This window comes from Mustela nigripes, chromosome 16 (assembly GCF_022355385.1).
Source record: "Mustela nigripes isolate SB6536 chromosome 16, MUSNIG.SB6536, whole genome shotgun sequence".
Classification (NCBI taxonomy): domain Eukaryota; kingdom Metazoa; phylum Chordata; class Mammalia; order Carnivora; family Mustelidae; genus Mustela; species Mustela nigripes.
Window position 1 is genome coordinate 48,509,213 of NC_081572.1, and position 16,537 is coordinate 48,525,749.

The 16,537-nt window shown below is 44.2% G+C and overlaps 1 protein-coding gene across 2 annotated transcripts in view; it reads right to left on the reverse strand.

Moving 5' to 3' along the window:
* Window positions 1-569: 569 nt before the first annotated feature.
* Window positions 570-16,537, reverse strand: part of NT5M (5',3'-nucleotidase, mitochondrial) — a 38,420-nt gene continuing 22,452 nt past the window's right edge. Inside the window, exons 4-5 of one of the 2 annotated variants that reach the window (XM_059378763.1) lie at window positions 2,992-3,124; window positions 570-1,399 (exon numbers count right to left, since the gene is read on the reverse strand). In XM_059378763.1, the coding sequence (XP_059234746.1) occupies window positions 1,257-1,399; window positions 2,992-3,124 (276 nt within the window). In that variant the 3' untranslated portion in view covers window positions 570-1,256. The remainder of the gene's footprint in view (window positions 1,400-2,991; window positions 3,125-16,537) is intronic. The other variant, XM_059378764.1, reaches the window with a different exon arrangement.

Below are 16,537 nucleotides of genomic sequence, written 5' to 3' on the forward strand. Positions count from 1 at the left end.
CAAGTGTGCCCGTGATGGGACAGTTAGGGGTTCTCTGCAGGGCAGTGATGGGGAGGATAGCAAGGGAGCAGCAGGGGGGTAGCAGGGCGAAGGCCTGAAAGCCTGGGCAGGTGAGGATGGGTTCAAGTTGCCACTTCCCAGTGGGCTGAGAAGAGAGGCCGGAAAGAACAAAAGGAAGATAATAACATCACCCAGACCCTCCCCACACAGCTCTTGGGATCTCAGGAGGAACTTGGTGTGGGAGGGGAGCAGAGAGTGGGGGGCCTGCTCTGAACCGGGCAGGGCAGGGGGGCTGGAGGCTGGAGGGCGGGGCATGCATGGGAAGGAGGCATGTTGGTGGGGGGGAGACAGGTCAGCGTGGTGGGGGGCCTACCCAGGGGACCACCATGGCCACCAGCTCCTCCTTCAGCCGCTTCCTCCTCGGTACCCCGCAGCGCCCGTGGCAAAGTGGGCGGTGAGGCCGCACCCTGCTCAGCCCCCTCAGGAGTGCAGGGGGCCACCCAAGCACTTACAAGATGTGCAGCGCAGTGCCCGGGGGCCAGGGACTAGAGGGGGCCACATTATGGGGCAACACTTGAAACCCATTTATTTTGCCAGCTTTCGACAAATGTACAAGGCTGCTGACTGCTGGGCCCAGAGCAGGGCCCCCGGGTCATGGGTACGAGAAACTTCTGAGCGGGTCCAAAGCAGGGCAGCCTGTGGTGCCAGCACAGAGCCTGGCATGCCCTGGAGCTCAGGGAGTGTTTGCTGAATCCATGGTGGGCCCCCGCGGGGAACAGAGACCGGGTGGGAGGGCAGGGGAGGAAGGGGTCGCGGCCCAGAATGTGAGGGCTCGTCCCATCCGCTCCTGCTTGTAGCCCTCTCACCCCAGAAGCACCTCACTGCTGGCTCCCTGGCCGAGGGGCCGCAGATGGGGGGACTTCCCTGAGGGACGGGAAGAGGCCTACCGGCCCTCCGCTCCTTGAGGTCTGGAGCCCCTAGTCCCAGCCTGGCCATGGCCTGAGGTCGGCCTGAGCTGCCTGGCTGGATGTGTCCTGTCCAGGGACCTTGGGCGAGCCAGCCCTGCCCCGAGATCAGTTTAAGGCCTGGCAGGGCTGGGGAGAGCGGAGAGACATGCAGTGGGCCTGGGCCATGTGAGAGGGAGCCCCCCGCCACCCAGGGGCCAGAGTTCTAGGTGCCCCCCACCCCCACTGGGGCCCTGAGCTGGGAGCCCTGAGGTCCAGGGCCCCCTGGAGAAGCCCAGAGCACAGTCCAGCTCAGCGGGGCCGCTTGCTGTCCAGAATGGCCTTCCAGTCGTCTGCCCACGAGTGCAGCCTGCGGCCGGGGGGCTGCAGCTGCACGTGCCGGTTGTGGCAGGCCGTGAAGAGGATGTGCTCCCAGCTGGGGTTTGGCTCGGCCCCTGTGGGCAGGAAAGCAGCGCTTCAGTCCCCCGAGTACAAAAAGTGTCCTCGTCCCCATCATGAAAGTGGTGACTGAGCTCGCACCTGTCTTGTGGCAGGTGGCCCGGAGTATGGGAGCTGGCCCACGGGAAGCAGGGGGGTCGGGGAGGGCTGTACCCAGCGGAGGCACAGCACACGGGGACTTCTGTGCCAGCCACCACGGCGGCCAGCATCAGAGGCTGAGCCCCGCTGATGCCCGGCCCGTCCCCTCTGGCAGGCTCAGCCTTCCTGCCCCGGCCAGGGCCAGCTCCCGCAGCTTCCCTGCTCTTGGTCATGAGCCCCACGAGCCCCCCTAAGCTCCCATCCCTCATATCCACCTGTCTACACTGGCAAGCCGGTGCTGCTCCTGCTCCTCTCGTTCTGGCCTGACCCCCCGCCCCCATCCCCACCCCCATCCCACTCCCCGTGGCTGGACATAGAAGCGGCTCAGGGCACTGTGCGCCCCATGTGCTCTGACTCTCCTTGTGAAACTACGTGGTTTGGGAGGTCACGTGTGGGCACATCCATGAATTATCCCCTCTGGACACTGTGACTAGTGCAGAGATGGACATGCTTCCAAAAGCCATTAGGGAAGCAATATTCTGGAATCTTCCACTGAGGTGTCCAAAAGAATTGGATTTATCCCCCAAACTGCTAATGGCTGCCGAGAGGAGAGAGCTGGCCTGCGTACAAAGAAAGCAGAGCACAGTTGGGAGACAAAGAAACTGAATTTAGACTGATGTTGTTTGAGCTCCTAGATTCATCGTGCCCAAAGCCTTCCTACCTCACCTTGCCAGGTAGATGCGCTGATAAATTTCCCTTCTCCTTTCTAAGTCAGTTTAAGTTTTGTTTGTTTGTTTGTTTGTTTGTTGGGAAGGAGTCACCTATAAGGGATAAATACAATTCCAAAACCACCTTCAACTAAAGAAATGAGGCTTTGGGGGCGCCTGGGTGGCCCCAAAGTGGGTTAACCCCTCAGTGGGTTAAGCTTCTGCCTTGGGCTCAGGTCATGAGCCCAGGGTCCTGGGATTGAGCCCCGCATCGGATTCTCTGCTCAGCAGGGAGCCTGCTTCCCTTCCTCTCTCTCTGCCTACCTCTGTCTACCTCTCTGCCTACTTGTGACCTCTGTCAAATAAATAAATAAAATCTTTTTTAAAAAATTTTTTAAATGATGCTTTGCATTTCCATTTTATACAGTAGGTTCACTCCAAATTGCTCTTGGGGGGGAAATGGCTTTGAGGCTAAAACCAAATGTTTGGAAGCCAGTCTGGCTCTCATTTTACATAAGAAAGGCAAGGCCTAGAGATATAAAGGGAACTCATCCTAGGCCACCCAATGAGTTACCCCAGGAGCTAGGACCTGCTTTTCCTGACTCCTAGGAGCACCCCTTCCAAGGCTGGATGCTGAGAACAGCCTTGTCTTCCTGGTAGGGAAGGTGGTCAGTGCTGGGCTGGAGGCTGGAGGCCCACTACACTGCTGGTAGCCAAGTGGGGACCACCCAGGACAGGGGCCGTGAGGCCAGCCCCATGTGCTGTTTGTCCCTGTGGCTCTCAGCTCCACGCTCACTCCTCACCTGCCGCAGGCCACTTGCCTGTGATGTCTGGCCGGTCGTCTATGAGAAGGTCTGCAGAGACCACAGTCTTGTCTGCGGCCAGCACGACGTGATCCAGAAAGTCAGGGCCAAAGTGCTTCTCCACCCAGGCATACTGGAACACAAACAGGTAGTGGGGAGAAGAGAGTGCCATCAGACCTGGACGCAGAGGGAGCGGGGGCCCAGCCAGGCTTTCTCCAGGAAGAAGGGCCGCTGTCTAGGATCTGTGATGATCCCACTGGCAGCAGAGCAAACGGACACTCTGGAGATGCTGTGATTTGTCCATGGCCCCACAGTTCCAGTCCTACACAACACCATCTGCCCAGGACTGGTCTACACAATCCAACACTCATGCCAAGAGTGCCTCCTCCATTCCCCATGTGTATGCACTCTGTTGGGCTCCAGGGACAGAGACAAGGGGGGACAAAGCTTGAAGACACATTGAAGCAGTTCATTAGATGACACAAAGGAGACTGCCGCCCAGCAGTGTGGGGCAGCATGGTGGGAGGCAGTCATGGCCTGGGGTCCGTGTTTCCAGCATACCTACTCCACAAACTCACCTCCCATCACCGTATCTAAGCCTCACACAGCCAATACAGCAGGCAGCGCTCTCTGCATTCCATCCTTATGCACTAGTGCTACTGGGCATCCACTTGGATGTGGGAGCCCATGGTGTGTGGGAGAGATGCTCTCACACAGTCCGCACTCTAAATGCAGGAGACACGGCACAGAAACAGACAACCAAGTTCAGGTGGGATGAGGGCTCCAAAGGAATACAGCCAGGAGCTCTGACAGAGGGAGGCGACAGGAGGCCTCTCTGAGAAGGGACACCTGCCATTGACTGGGCATGACACGGTGGCGACTGGGTATTAAAGGTCTAGAAAGTTCCATAAAGAGAGAACAACAAATGCAAACGGTGCAGGGCAGGAACATACTTTCATGTTTATCTGAGTGGCTGGAGTGCAGAGAACAGAGCAGCAGGAGGAAAGAGAGAGGAGGGGGGCGTGGGGGCAGGCCAGGTCCCGTGGGGCCTCGCAGGACTTGTGGAGAGAGACCCCTTGTTCTAAGTCTGCCAGGTTATCTATTAGAGCTCCGTTTCACAAACTGCCTATGGCCGAGGACTGGCTGTTTTCTTAATTCCCAATTTCTTGTGGACCCCTTTGTCTGTGAGATATGAAACCCATGTCTTCTGCCCATTTCTTGATTGGACTTTCTGTTTTTTTGGGATGCTGACTTTGATGAGGTCTTTTCTTCAAAGAAGACACACAAATAGGTCAACAAGCACATAAGAGAATGTTTCACATCACTCGATCAGGGAAATACAAATCAAAACCACAATGAGATACCAATTCACACCAGTCAGAATGGCTAAAATTAACAAGTCGGGAAACAAGAGATACTGGCGAGGATACAGAGAAAGGGGAACCCTCCTACACTGCTGGTGGGAATGCAAGCTGGTGCAGCCACTCTGGAAAACCATATGGAGGAGGTTCCTCAAAAGGTTAAAAATAGAGCTACCCTACGACCCAGAAATTGCACGACTAGGTATTTATCCAAAGGATGCAAGCATAGTGATTTAAGGGGGCACTTGCACCCCAATGTTTATAGCAGTGATGTCCACAAGAGCTAAAATATGTCAAGAGTCCAGATGTTTATCAACAGATGAATGGAAAAAGAAGATACAGGGTGTGTGTGTGTGTGTGTGTGGCTGGATACAATGTCAACACACAATAACTACTTGTATTTCTATGCATTTGGATATTGAAATGAAGGAAATAATACCTTTTATAATAGCACCAAAAATATGAAATAGGATGATTACATACTTAGAAATAGTTCAGATGATACATTCCATGTTATACGCACTTTGCCACAATCATCAAACATTTGTGGGGTTTTTTTGGAGATTTTATTTATTTATTGTAGAGAGAAAGAGAGTGTGAGCAGGGGGAGGAGCAGAGGGAGAGGGAGAGGGAGGTAATTTCCTGCACACTTTGGGATGAGTGCGGAGCCTGATGTGGAGCTGGATCCCCTGACCCTGAGATCATGATCTGAGCCGAAACCAAGAGTTGGATGCTTAACCGACTGAGCCACATAGGTGCCCTGACAATTTTTAAAATGAAGAATAAAGCTGGAGAATTCACACTGTTTTTAAGAGTCGCTATAAAGGGGCACCTGGGTGGCTCAGTCAGGTAAGCATCTGCCTTTGGCTCAGGTCAGGTCCTGGAGTTCCAGGATCAAGCTTGGGAATCTGGCTCTCTGCTCAGCAAGAGTCTGCTTCTCTATCTCCCTCTGCCCCTCCCCCTGCTTCTGCTGTCTATCACTCTCTCTCAAATAAATAAGTAAAATCTTTTTAGAAAGTCACTATAAAACTACAATAACCTAGAAAGAGTGGGTCTCACAAAAGGATAGGCATTTAGATCAAAGGAACAGAATATATTTAAGAAACAGACCCAAAGATGTCAAGGTAATTCAACAGAGAAAGGGAAGGCTTTCCAACAGAAGAACAGCTGGGTACCCATGGGCCAAAAAAATAAAACATAAAACCACACACATTAAAACATCTATTTTTAACACCTACCATGTATAAAACGTAACTCAAAATGGACCGTAACCTAAATATAAAACCCAAAATTATAAATGCTGCTCTTCAAAGGCCATGGTTAAGAAAATAAAAAGATAAGCCACAAAAAAAACCATTATCTGACAAAGGACTTGTATCTAGAATAAAGATTTTCCCCCCACTCAAACTAAGACAAACAGCCCAGTGAAAAAATCAGTCCAAAATGTGAACCCTTTATCAAAAAGGACAAATAAGCCCATAAGAGATGATCAACATCGCTATTTAGGGAAACACAAATCAAAACCACAGTGAAATATCATGAGGAACCCACTAAAACAGCTGCAGTAAAGAAGACTGAAAAGGGGCACCTGGGTGGCTCAGTGGGTTAAGCCTCTGCCTTCGGCTCAGGTCATGATCCCAGGGTCCTGGGATCGAGCCCCACATCGGGCTCTCTGCTCTGCAGGGAGCCTGCTTCCTCCTCTCTCTCTGCCTGCCTCTCTGCCTACTTGTGATCTCTGTCAAATAAAGAAAGAAAAAAATCTTAAAAAAAAAAAAAAAGAAGAAGAAGACTGAAAATACTAAGTGCACATAAGAATGTGAAGTGGCAGGTGCCTGGGTGGCTCAGTCAGTTAAGCAGCTGAGGCCATGGTCATGATCCCAGCATCAGGGATCGAGTCCCGCATCGGGCTCCCTTCTTGGCGGAGAGCCTGCTTCTCCCTCTCCCTCTGCCTGCTGCTCTACCTACTTGTGCTATCTGTCAAATAAATAAATAAAATCTTTTTTAAAAAATGTGACACAGCTAGACATCCCATGCCCTGCTGGTCGGCATGCAAGATGGGACAGTTGCTTTTAAAACAGCTTGACAGTTACTTTAAAAGCTAAACACACATCTATCATACAAGCCAGCCAATCCCACTCTCACTATCTGCCCTAGAGAAATGAAAGCATACATCCACCCAAAGATGTGGACCTGAATGTTTATAGGAACTTTATTCATAAAAGCCAAAATCAGAGAACACCCCCAAATGTCCATCCATTAGCAGATAAACAAATGATGCTACAGTCATACAGTAGAATTATATTCAGCAATAAAAAGGAATGTGCTACTGATATTTGCAGCAACAATGAATGAATCTCAAAAATATTATGTCTTTAAATGAAAGCCAGGGACAGACTGTGTGAGTCCATACTATATGACACTGTGTAAAAGGCAAAACTGTCACAATGGAGAATACATCAGTAGCTCACTCATACCAACAACACCCAGAGAGGGAAAGCACAGGGAAAAAGGCTGATTGAAAAAGACACAAACGCACTTTATTTTTTTAATTTTATTTTTTAGAGCGATTTCAGGTTCACAGCAACTGAGCACAAAGTACAGAGAGTTCCCATATAATTCTTATCCCCAAATATATACAACTTCCCCCTTACTGACATCCAACAACAGGGTGGGACATTTGTTACGCTCAAGGAACCTACACTGACACATTGTTATCACCCAAAGTCCATAATTCATATGGGGATTCCCTCTCAGTGTTGTACATTCTTTGGGTTTGGACAGAGGTAAAAGGACATGCATCCACCATGAATAATTTCACTAATTGGAAAATCTTTTGCTCTCCATTTATTCATCCCTCCCTCCCCACTAGTCTCTGGCAACCACTGATCTTTTTACTGCCTCCATAGTTTTGCATTTTCCAGAATGTCTTATAACTGTAATCATACAGTATTATAGCTTCTTCAGATGGGCTTCTTTCATTTAGTAATATACATTTAGGTTCCTCCATGTCTTTAAATGGCTTGAGGGCCATTAAATGGCTTAGTGTTGAAAATAGTTCACTACCTGGGCGTAACACAGTTTATTTACCCATGCAGGACATCTTGGTTGCTTCCAAGTCTTGGCTATCATGGATAAAGCTTCTATACACATCTGTATAGAGGGTTTTTTTGTTTTGTTTTTTAAAGATTTTATTTATTTATTTGACAGACAGAGATTACAAGTAGGCTGAGAGGCAAGCAGAGAGAGAGAAGGAGGAAGCAGGCTCCCTGCTGTGCAGAGAGCCCGATGCAGGGCTCGATCCCAGGACCCCAGGACCTGAGCCGAAGGCAGAGGCTTTAACCCACTGAGCCACCTAGGCGCCCCTGTATACAGGGTTTTGAGTGGACATACATTTTCAACTTAACTGGATAAATACCAAGGGGTGTGATTAGCAGATCATACAGTTAAGAGCAGGTTTAGTCTTGCTAGGATGTGCCAAACTATCTTCCCAAGTGGCTCCACCATTTTGCATTCCCATCAGCAATGAGGGACAGTTCCTGTTGTTCCACATCCTCTCCAGCATTTGGTATTGTCAGTGTCCTAGATTTTGGCCATTCTAATAAGTGCACAGCAGCATCTCACTGCTGTTTTAATTTGCAATTACCTAAGACATAGGATATTGAACACTGTTATGTGTGCTTCTTTACCATCTGTAAATCCTCTTGGATAAGGTGACTGTTTAGGTCTTAAGACCACCTTTTCATCAGGCTGTCCATTGCCTTGTCATTGAGTTTTCAGAACGCTTTGTATATCTTAGGTAACAGTTGCCTGTCAGTTGTCTCTTGCCAATATTTTCTCCCAGTCTGTGACCTGTCTTCTCATTCTCTTGACATCATATTTGGCAAAGCAGAAGTTTTTCATTTTAATGAAGCTCAGCTTATCGATGATTTCTTTCATAACTTGTTCCTTTGGTGTTGTATCTAAAAAGCCATCATCATGTCCAAGGTCATCCAGACTTTGCTATACATTGTCCACTAAGCACTGCTTTCACTGCATCCCACAAACTTTGAAACGTTTTCACTTAGTTCTAGTGAAACATTTTCTTTTTTTTTTTCTTTTTTTTTTTTTTTAAGATTTTTATTTATTTATTTGACAGAGATCACAAGTAGGCAGAGAGGCAGGCAGAGAGAGAGAGAGAGAGAGAGAGAGGAGGAAGCAGGCTCCCTGCTGAGCAGAGAGCCCGATGCGGGACTCGATCCCAGGACCCTGAGATCATGACCTGAGCTGAAGGCAGCGGCTTAACCCACTGAGCCACCCAGGCGCCCCGGAACATTTTCACTTAGTTCTAGATATTTGTCTTATCTTCTATTGAGCTCCTTCTTTGTTATTTTTAAGTGTGTTGTTTAATCTCCAGGAATTTTTGGATTTTCCAGCTATATTTCTATTACTGGTGTCTCGTTTGAGAACATGTATGATTTCTATTATTTAAATTTGTAAGGTGTGTTTTGTGGTTCAGAATGTGGTCAACCTTGATGAATGATGGTGCCATGTGAGCTTGAGAAGAAAATGTATTCTGCTGTTGTTAGATAAAGTAGTCTATAAATGTCAATCATATCTAATTGATTGATGGCATTATTGAATCCAACCATATCTTTACTGATTTTCTACCTTCTGGATCTGTCCATTTCTGACAAAGGGATGTTGAAGTCTACAACTGTAATAGTAAATTCATCGAATTCTCCTGAAGTTCTATCAGTTTTTGCCTCACATATTTTGACATTGTTGTTAAGTGGATACACTTTACACTTTAAGGATTAGCATGTCTTCTTGGAGAATTAACACCTTTATCATTATATAATGCCTTTATTTATCCATGATAATTTTCTTTGGCCTGAACTCTGTTCTGTCCTAAGTTCATATAGCTACTCTCACTTTCTTTTGACAGTGTTAGCATGATATCTCTTTCACTATCTCTATAGTTTCAATCTGTCTATGTCTATATATTTAAACTGTGTTTCTTGCAGACAGCATAAATGCGGGTCTTGGTTTTTTGATCCACTATCAAAATCTTTTAATTTAGACCATTTAGACCATTGATGTTTAAAATGATTATTGATATAGTTGGATTAATATCTGCTGTATTTGTTACCATTTTTTGACTCTGCCCTTCTGTCTTCCAGTCTTTTCTGCCTTTTATGATTTTAATTGAGTATTTTATATGATTCCACTTTCTACCCTTTCTTTGCATACCGAGAATCATGTACTTTTTCTTTTTTTACTTTTCTGAGTGGTTGGCCCAGAGTTTGCAGTATACATTTATAACTAACCCAAGGCCATTTTCAAAAACAAGTGTGCTGCTTCACAGACAGTGAAAGTACATTATAATAGCAACAGATTTCTAGTTTCTCCCTCCCATCCCATGAATATATCATTGCTGCAATTCATTTCACTTGCACAGAAGTTAAAATCATCAAATACATTGTTGCTAATGCTATTCTGAAAAAACTGTTAGATGAACTAAAAATGAAAATTTTTATTTTACCTTCATTTATTCTCTAATGCTCTTTCCTCCTTGATGTAGATTTGAGTTTTTGACATATCATTTCTCTTCTCTCTGAAGAATTTCTTTTAAATTTCGTGCAAGACAGGTCTATGGATAATAATCTATTTTTGAAAGTCCAAGAACATATTTATTTCTCCTTCACTTAAAAAAAATATTTTTTTATTTATTTAACAGATACACAGCAAGAGAAGGAACACAAGCAGGGGGAGTGGGAGAGGGAGAAACAGACTCCCTGCCGACCAGGGAGCCCCTCAGCTTAATCCCAGGACCCCAGGATCATGACGAGAGCTGAAGGCAGATGCTCAATAACTGAGCCACCCAGGTGCCCCTCTACTTCACTTTTGAAAGAGGATTTTCCTGGAGAAAGAACTATAGGTTGGTTGGGTTTTTTCTCTCAATGCTTTAAATATTCCACTCTACTCTCTTCTTGTTTGCATGATTTCTGAGGAGAACTCAGCTAAAATTCTTATATTTGTTCCTCTACAACTACGGATTTTTATTCCTCTGGCTTCTTTCAAGGTTTTGTCTTCATCTTTGATTTCTGTAGTTTGAATATGATATGCTTAGGTATGGGTTGTTTTGTTTTGCTTTTCCTATTTATCCTGCTGGGTGTTCTCTAAGTTTTCTGGATCTGTGCTTTGGTATCTGATACTCATTTGGTGAAAAATTCTGTCTTATTGCTTCAAGTATTCTGTTCCTGTCTCTTTTTCTTCTCCTTCTGGTATTCCTATTACATGTCTGTTATACCTTCCCATGGTTCTTGGATACTCTGGAGTTTTAGTTTTGGTTTCTTATACTCCTTTCCCCATTTGCGTTTCAGTTACAGAGTTTTTACCAGGATATCCTCCAGCTCAGAGATTCTTTCCTCAGCTGTGTCCAGTCTATTTAACAAGAACAAAGGCATTCTTCATTTCTGTTACAGTGTTTCCATCTCCAGCATTTCTTTTTTTTTATATTCTTTCTTAGACTTGTTTGCTCTCTCTACAAACTCTGTTCTTTGCCTTTTAGTATGCCTTGTAACTTTTCCTGAAAGCCACACAGGATGTACTACGCAGAAGGACTTGTAGTGAACAGACCTTTAGCAACGTGGTAGTGAGGTGTGCAGGAAGGGGCAGTGTTCTCTAGTCCTGTGAGGAGGCCTCAGTCTGACCATGAGCCCACGCCCCTGGATTCTGAGGTTCACCTGTGTTTCACAGTACTTCCCTCTTAAGTGGGATAGGATAGCTAAACGGGTTGGAGAAAGGTCAGGTAAGTTCTGATGAAATTGCAGCAATTTGGACTTTTGTAAAAGTTTTTCTTGCAGGCAGGCCTTGTTAAGAAGAACAGAATATCCTGGTGTATTTCAAAATAGTTACTTTTTCCTCCCCCTGCCAGAAGCACAAGGGAATTTCTTTTACTCTGAGGTTTACTGTGAGAATCTAGCAAACCTCCTAAAAGCAAAACTCACAACAGTGTGGGTCCCCCTATGACTGGGGCCCAAGAGGAAGCATTTTGTTGTGCTGGGCATTTTCTCTATCTTGACTGTGGTGGTGATTACCCTTTAAGGAAGTAAATTTGTTGAGTTTCAATTATATCTTAATAAACAAATGCAGGGACGCCTGGGTGGCTCAGTTGGTTAAGCAGCTGCCTTCGGCTTGGGTCATGACCCAGGGTCCTGGGATCGAGTCCCACATCGGGCTCCTTGCTCGGCAGGGAACCTGCTTCTCCCTCTGCCTCTGCCTGCCTCTTTGTCTCCCTGTGCTCGCTCGCTCTCTCTCCCTCTGTCTCTGGCAAATAAATAAATAAAATCTTTAAAAAAATAATATAAAATAAACAAATGCAAAAAATACAGCAATAAAGGCAAATTTTAAGGCAATTGAGATCTCTGCTAAATTGCCACCCAGAAAGGTTTTATATTTATTTCCATCAGCCATATCTGAAAATGCAAACATTTACCTAATACTAGTTATTATAATTTTTAAACAATTATCCCTAATAGCAAACAAACAAACGAATAAAAAAACAAAACAAAAAAACGATTGAAGTGTAATTTCTTTCTTAATAAAGTTAAGGGCTCTGTGTGTAAGTTCACTGTAGGTTTTTGCTTTCTATTCACCTCCACAGTCCATTTGTCTCTAGGGTGTTCACTGTTCATTTTTCTCTATGGGTGTAAGAAGCCTCTCAAGTCATCCCCATGGTAACAGTTAAGTCTGTGTGGGTCACTGTCACTGTCTTAGCTTGGGTCTTCCTTATAGCCCATCTGGGTCACTGCAGCAAGCTCTATGTGGCTTCACCGATGAATCCCCTATACCACTGCAGTGAGTGTTCAAAGACATCCATTACAACAGCTTTGCATAAATATCCTTCAAAAGCCTCTCAGATCCTGTGGCCTGAAGTACAAACTCTTGATTACCAAAGGCCCTGACTCTTAGTCTCATCTCTAGCCTCTCCCCTCTCAACCCAACTGCTCACCCCTGCCAGCACCATCTCCTTCCTTCCCATGCCTCTCTGTCCTTACCCCTGCACACCCCATACCCACACCAAGATCCCTGGAATTCCTCTTTGCCTTTGTGCGTGCTGTTCCCACCACTCAGAGCTCGCTCTCCCACTTCTTTGTCTTCTCATCTCCACGACTCAACTCAATTCTTCTTTTCCCCAAGAAGCTGAGCCTAGCCTCCTCCTCTTGGGTGACCACAGAACCTGTGACGCAGTGATAACCACCTATCTTCCTAAAGCAGAGACGGGGCATTTTGTAAGCACTGTAGCAGATTGCTCAGTAAATGTTTGCTGAATGAATGCCAACCAAAAAAGCATTTACACTTTTTTTATTGCAAAAATAATGGCTTATCAAAAAAAATTTGGAAAATCAAGAAACGTTAGAGAGAGAAACATCTATAGCTGGCTGTACTTCCTTCCTTCTTATTATTTATTGTTTTTAAAACACAGCTGTAATCAAACTATATAGACAACAGACAACTATATACAGAACTTGGAGCCAAGAATGCAGAAAAACTAATCAACCATAAAATTGTTTGACTTTCTGGTTTGAGAAATGTATGTTGAAGTTCATTCTTTCTTTACTGCTGGGCAGGAGCATTTGGGGACAGACAGAAACAAGGGGACGACACCTACTGCTATCAAGCATAGTGCTAGGTGGTTTGTGCAAATTTCTTCTTCGGCTTTGTTTTTTAAATTTATATTTATTGAGATATGATTGGCATGTAACACTGTACAAGTTTAAAGTGTATAATGTATTGACTTGATATATTTATATAATGCAATTTGATTTCCAGTCAATTTTCTTTAAAAATGCCCATGAAGGTATTACTACAACTGTGCTGACAAAGAAGCCAAGTCCCAGAGAGGTGAGTTGAGAAGTTCACAGGTAGGTCCACAGACCCAAAAGTGAAAGTGTGATGCTCAGGTTCAGCCAGGGTTCAGCAGGGTCAGGTGTCTGAGGGGCACCTTTAAGGATAAGTCAAGGCTTGGGCAAGCGTCTTTCATTACTTTTACTAGCTGCTGTTGTGGAATAAAGGCATTATTCACTAGTCACCTGATCACAACTTCAGTTCCTAAAAATACTTGGGGGATAAAATAGTTTGGCCCAGAGGAATGTAGAGCTATTCGAGTATAAAACTGTGTTGCCATTCCTAAATCAGAATCTGTCAAAATGACTGAAACTGAATCCAAACTACATGTTAGCAAAAGAAACACCAGAAGGATCTCTCAAGACATAGGTCATGAGCAGCAAGCTCATAAAACTGGCCACTGCAGGAGTGAAGAATTCGGTGTGAAGATGATAAAGGGGGGTGCATGGGTGGTGACGAGGCTGGTGCTGAGAAAGGACAGGGGGCAGAACATCCAGGGCAGTGACAGGAGCTGGAGCAGCTCCCTGACACCTCCTCAAAGCCCTCTCAGAGCCATGTGGGTCCACATGGCTCAGAAATGAAGATATGAAAGTAAGGCATGGTCCTTGCTCTTCAAATGTTGGCTGGACTTCCCCCAAAGTCCTCCTCTGCTCAAGTGAGCAGATCCCAGGACAAGCCCCAAATGAGGGAAGGGATGCAAATCCTGGGAGATGGTGGGGACATGCCATTACCCAATGACAGGTGTCATCATTACCAGTCTACTTCATTTAGTGGAAGATGTGAAAAATGTTGCCATTAAGCCCAAGATTTTCAGGGAAATTGGCTTGACCCAGGGTCCTGCACAGGTTATCATGCACTTCTGTCCACAAACCCAATTAAGATGATAAAATAACCACATCTAAGCAGAAGAATAGAGTTGGTTTTGGAACTATCAGCCATTTGAATGGCCAAATTTCTTTAGATATAATTCATATACCATAAAATCTACTTATTTAAAGTATATAATTCAAGGGCTTTAGCATATCTGCTATACCAAAACATGGCTTATCTTGCTAAATGTTCTGTGTGCACTGGACTAGAACAGGTATCTACTGTTGTTGTGTGAGGTGTTATGTAAATGCCAACTTGGTCCAGCTGGTTGCCAATGCTTGTTCAAGGCTTCTACATCCCGACTGATTTTTTGGGGTGGGGGATGTCTACGTACTCTATCACCTATTAAAACAGATATATTAGTCTCTGTAAAAATTATGAATTTATCTATTTCCCTTTGCAGTTCTATTATATTTTTAAAATTTTATTTAATCAAAATAAAACAAACAGTTCACCCATTTCTCCCACCCCTCACCTCCAACCTCCAACAACTGCCAATCTGTTCTCTGCATTTATAAGTTTGGGTTTTTTTTTTTTCTTTTGTTTTATTGTTTTTTGTTTTTATTATCTTTTTTTTTTAAGATTTTATTTGTTCATTTGAGAGAGACAGAGAGAGCACAGGCCAGAGAGAGACAGAGGGAGTGGGAGAAGCAGTCTCCCCACTGAGCTGAGAGCCCAGCCTGGGGCTTGATCCTAGGACCTGGAGATCATGACCCGAGCTGAAGGCAGATGTTTAACCATCTGAGCCACCCAGGAACCCGTATGTCTGTTTGTTTTCAGATTCCACATAGAAGACATCATACAGTATTTGTCTTTCTCCATTTGTCATTTCACTCAGCATAATACCCTCGAGGTCTATCCATGTTGTCACAAATGGCAAGATTCCATTCTTTTTTATGGATGAAATCACATTCCTCTGCATATAGTAACAAAATTTCTTTATCCATTCATCCATTCAAGGATTCTTAGGTTGTTTCCATAGCTTGGCTATTGTAGATAATGCTGCAGTACACATAGAGGTGCATATATCTTTTCAAATTAGTGTTTTTGTTTTCTTTGAATAAATACCCAGAAGTAAAATTGCAGGATCATATGGTAGTTTTATTTTTAGTCAGTTGAGGAACCTTCATTCTGTTTTCCACCACAGTGGCTACATCAACTTATATTCCCACCAACAGTGCACAATAGTTCCTTTTTCTCCTTATCCTCACCAGCACTTGTTACTGCTTGCCTTTCTGATAACAGCCAAACTAACAGGCATGAGGTGGCACCTCATTGTGGTTTTGATTTGCATTCCCCTGATAATTAGTGATGTTGAGCTTCTTTTCATGTACCTGTGGGCCTCTGTATACCTTCTTTGGAAAATGTTTATTCAGATCCTTTGCCCAGGTTTTACTCAGATTGTTTGGTTTTGGGGTTGTGTGGTTTTTGCTATTGAGTTGTGTGAGTTCTTTATGTATTTTGGATATAAGCCCTTTATCAGATATAGGATATGTAATTATTTTTTCTCATTGAGGAGGTTGCCTTTTCATTTTGTTGATGGTTTCCTTTGCTGTGCAGAAGATTTTAGTTTGATGTAGTCCCATTAGTTTGTTTTTGCTTTTGTTTCTTTTGTTTTGGTGTCAGGTTCAAACCACTGCCAAGAGCTATGCCAAGGAACTTACCACCTATTTTTCTTCTTGGAGTATTATGGTTTCAGGTCTTATATTCAAGTCTTTAATCCATTTCAAGTTAATTTTGTGCATGGTATAAGGTAGAGGTTTCATTCTTTTGCATGTAGCTGTCCAATTTTCCCATCATCATTTCTTGAAGAGAATGTCCATTCTCCATTGTATATTCTTGGCTCCTTTGTTGTACACTGACCATAGATACAGGGGTTTATTTCTGGACTCTCTTAGTTCCATTGCTCTATGTGTCTGTTTTATGCCAATACTATACTGTTTTGATTACCACAGCTTTGTAATATAGTTTGAAATCAGGGAGTGTGACATCTCCAGCTTTATTTTTCTTTCTCAAAATTACTTAGGCTATTGGAGTCTTTTGTGGTTCCAAATTTTAGGATTGCCTGATCTAGGTCTGTAAAAGTTACTACTGAAATTTTCATAGTGATTGCATAGTGAATCTGTGGATTGTTTTGGGGTAGTATGAATATTTTAACAATATGAATCCACAAGTACAAAACATGTTTATGTTTATTTCTGTCTTCTTTAATTTCTTTCATTAATGCCTGATAATTTTTAATATATAGGTCTTTCACCTCCTTGGATAAATTTATTCCTCAATATCTTATCCTTTTTGATGCAATTATGAATGGAATTATTTTCTTAATTTCTCTCACAGTTCATTATTAATGTAAATAAATACAACAGATTTTTGTGTATGGTTTTGTATCCTGTAACTTTACTGAATTTATTAGTTCTAATAGT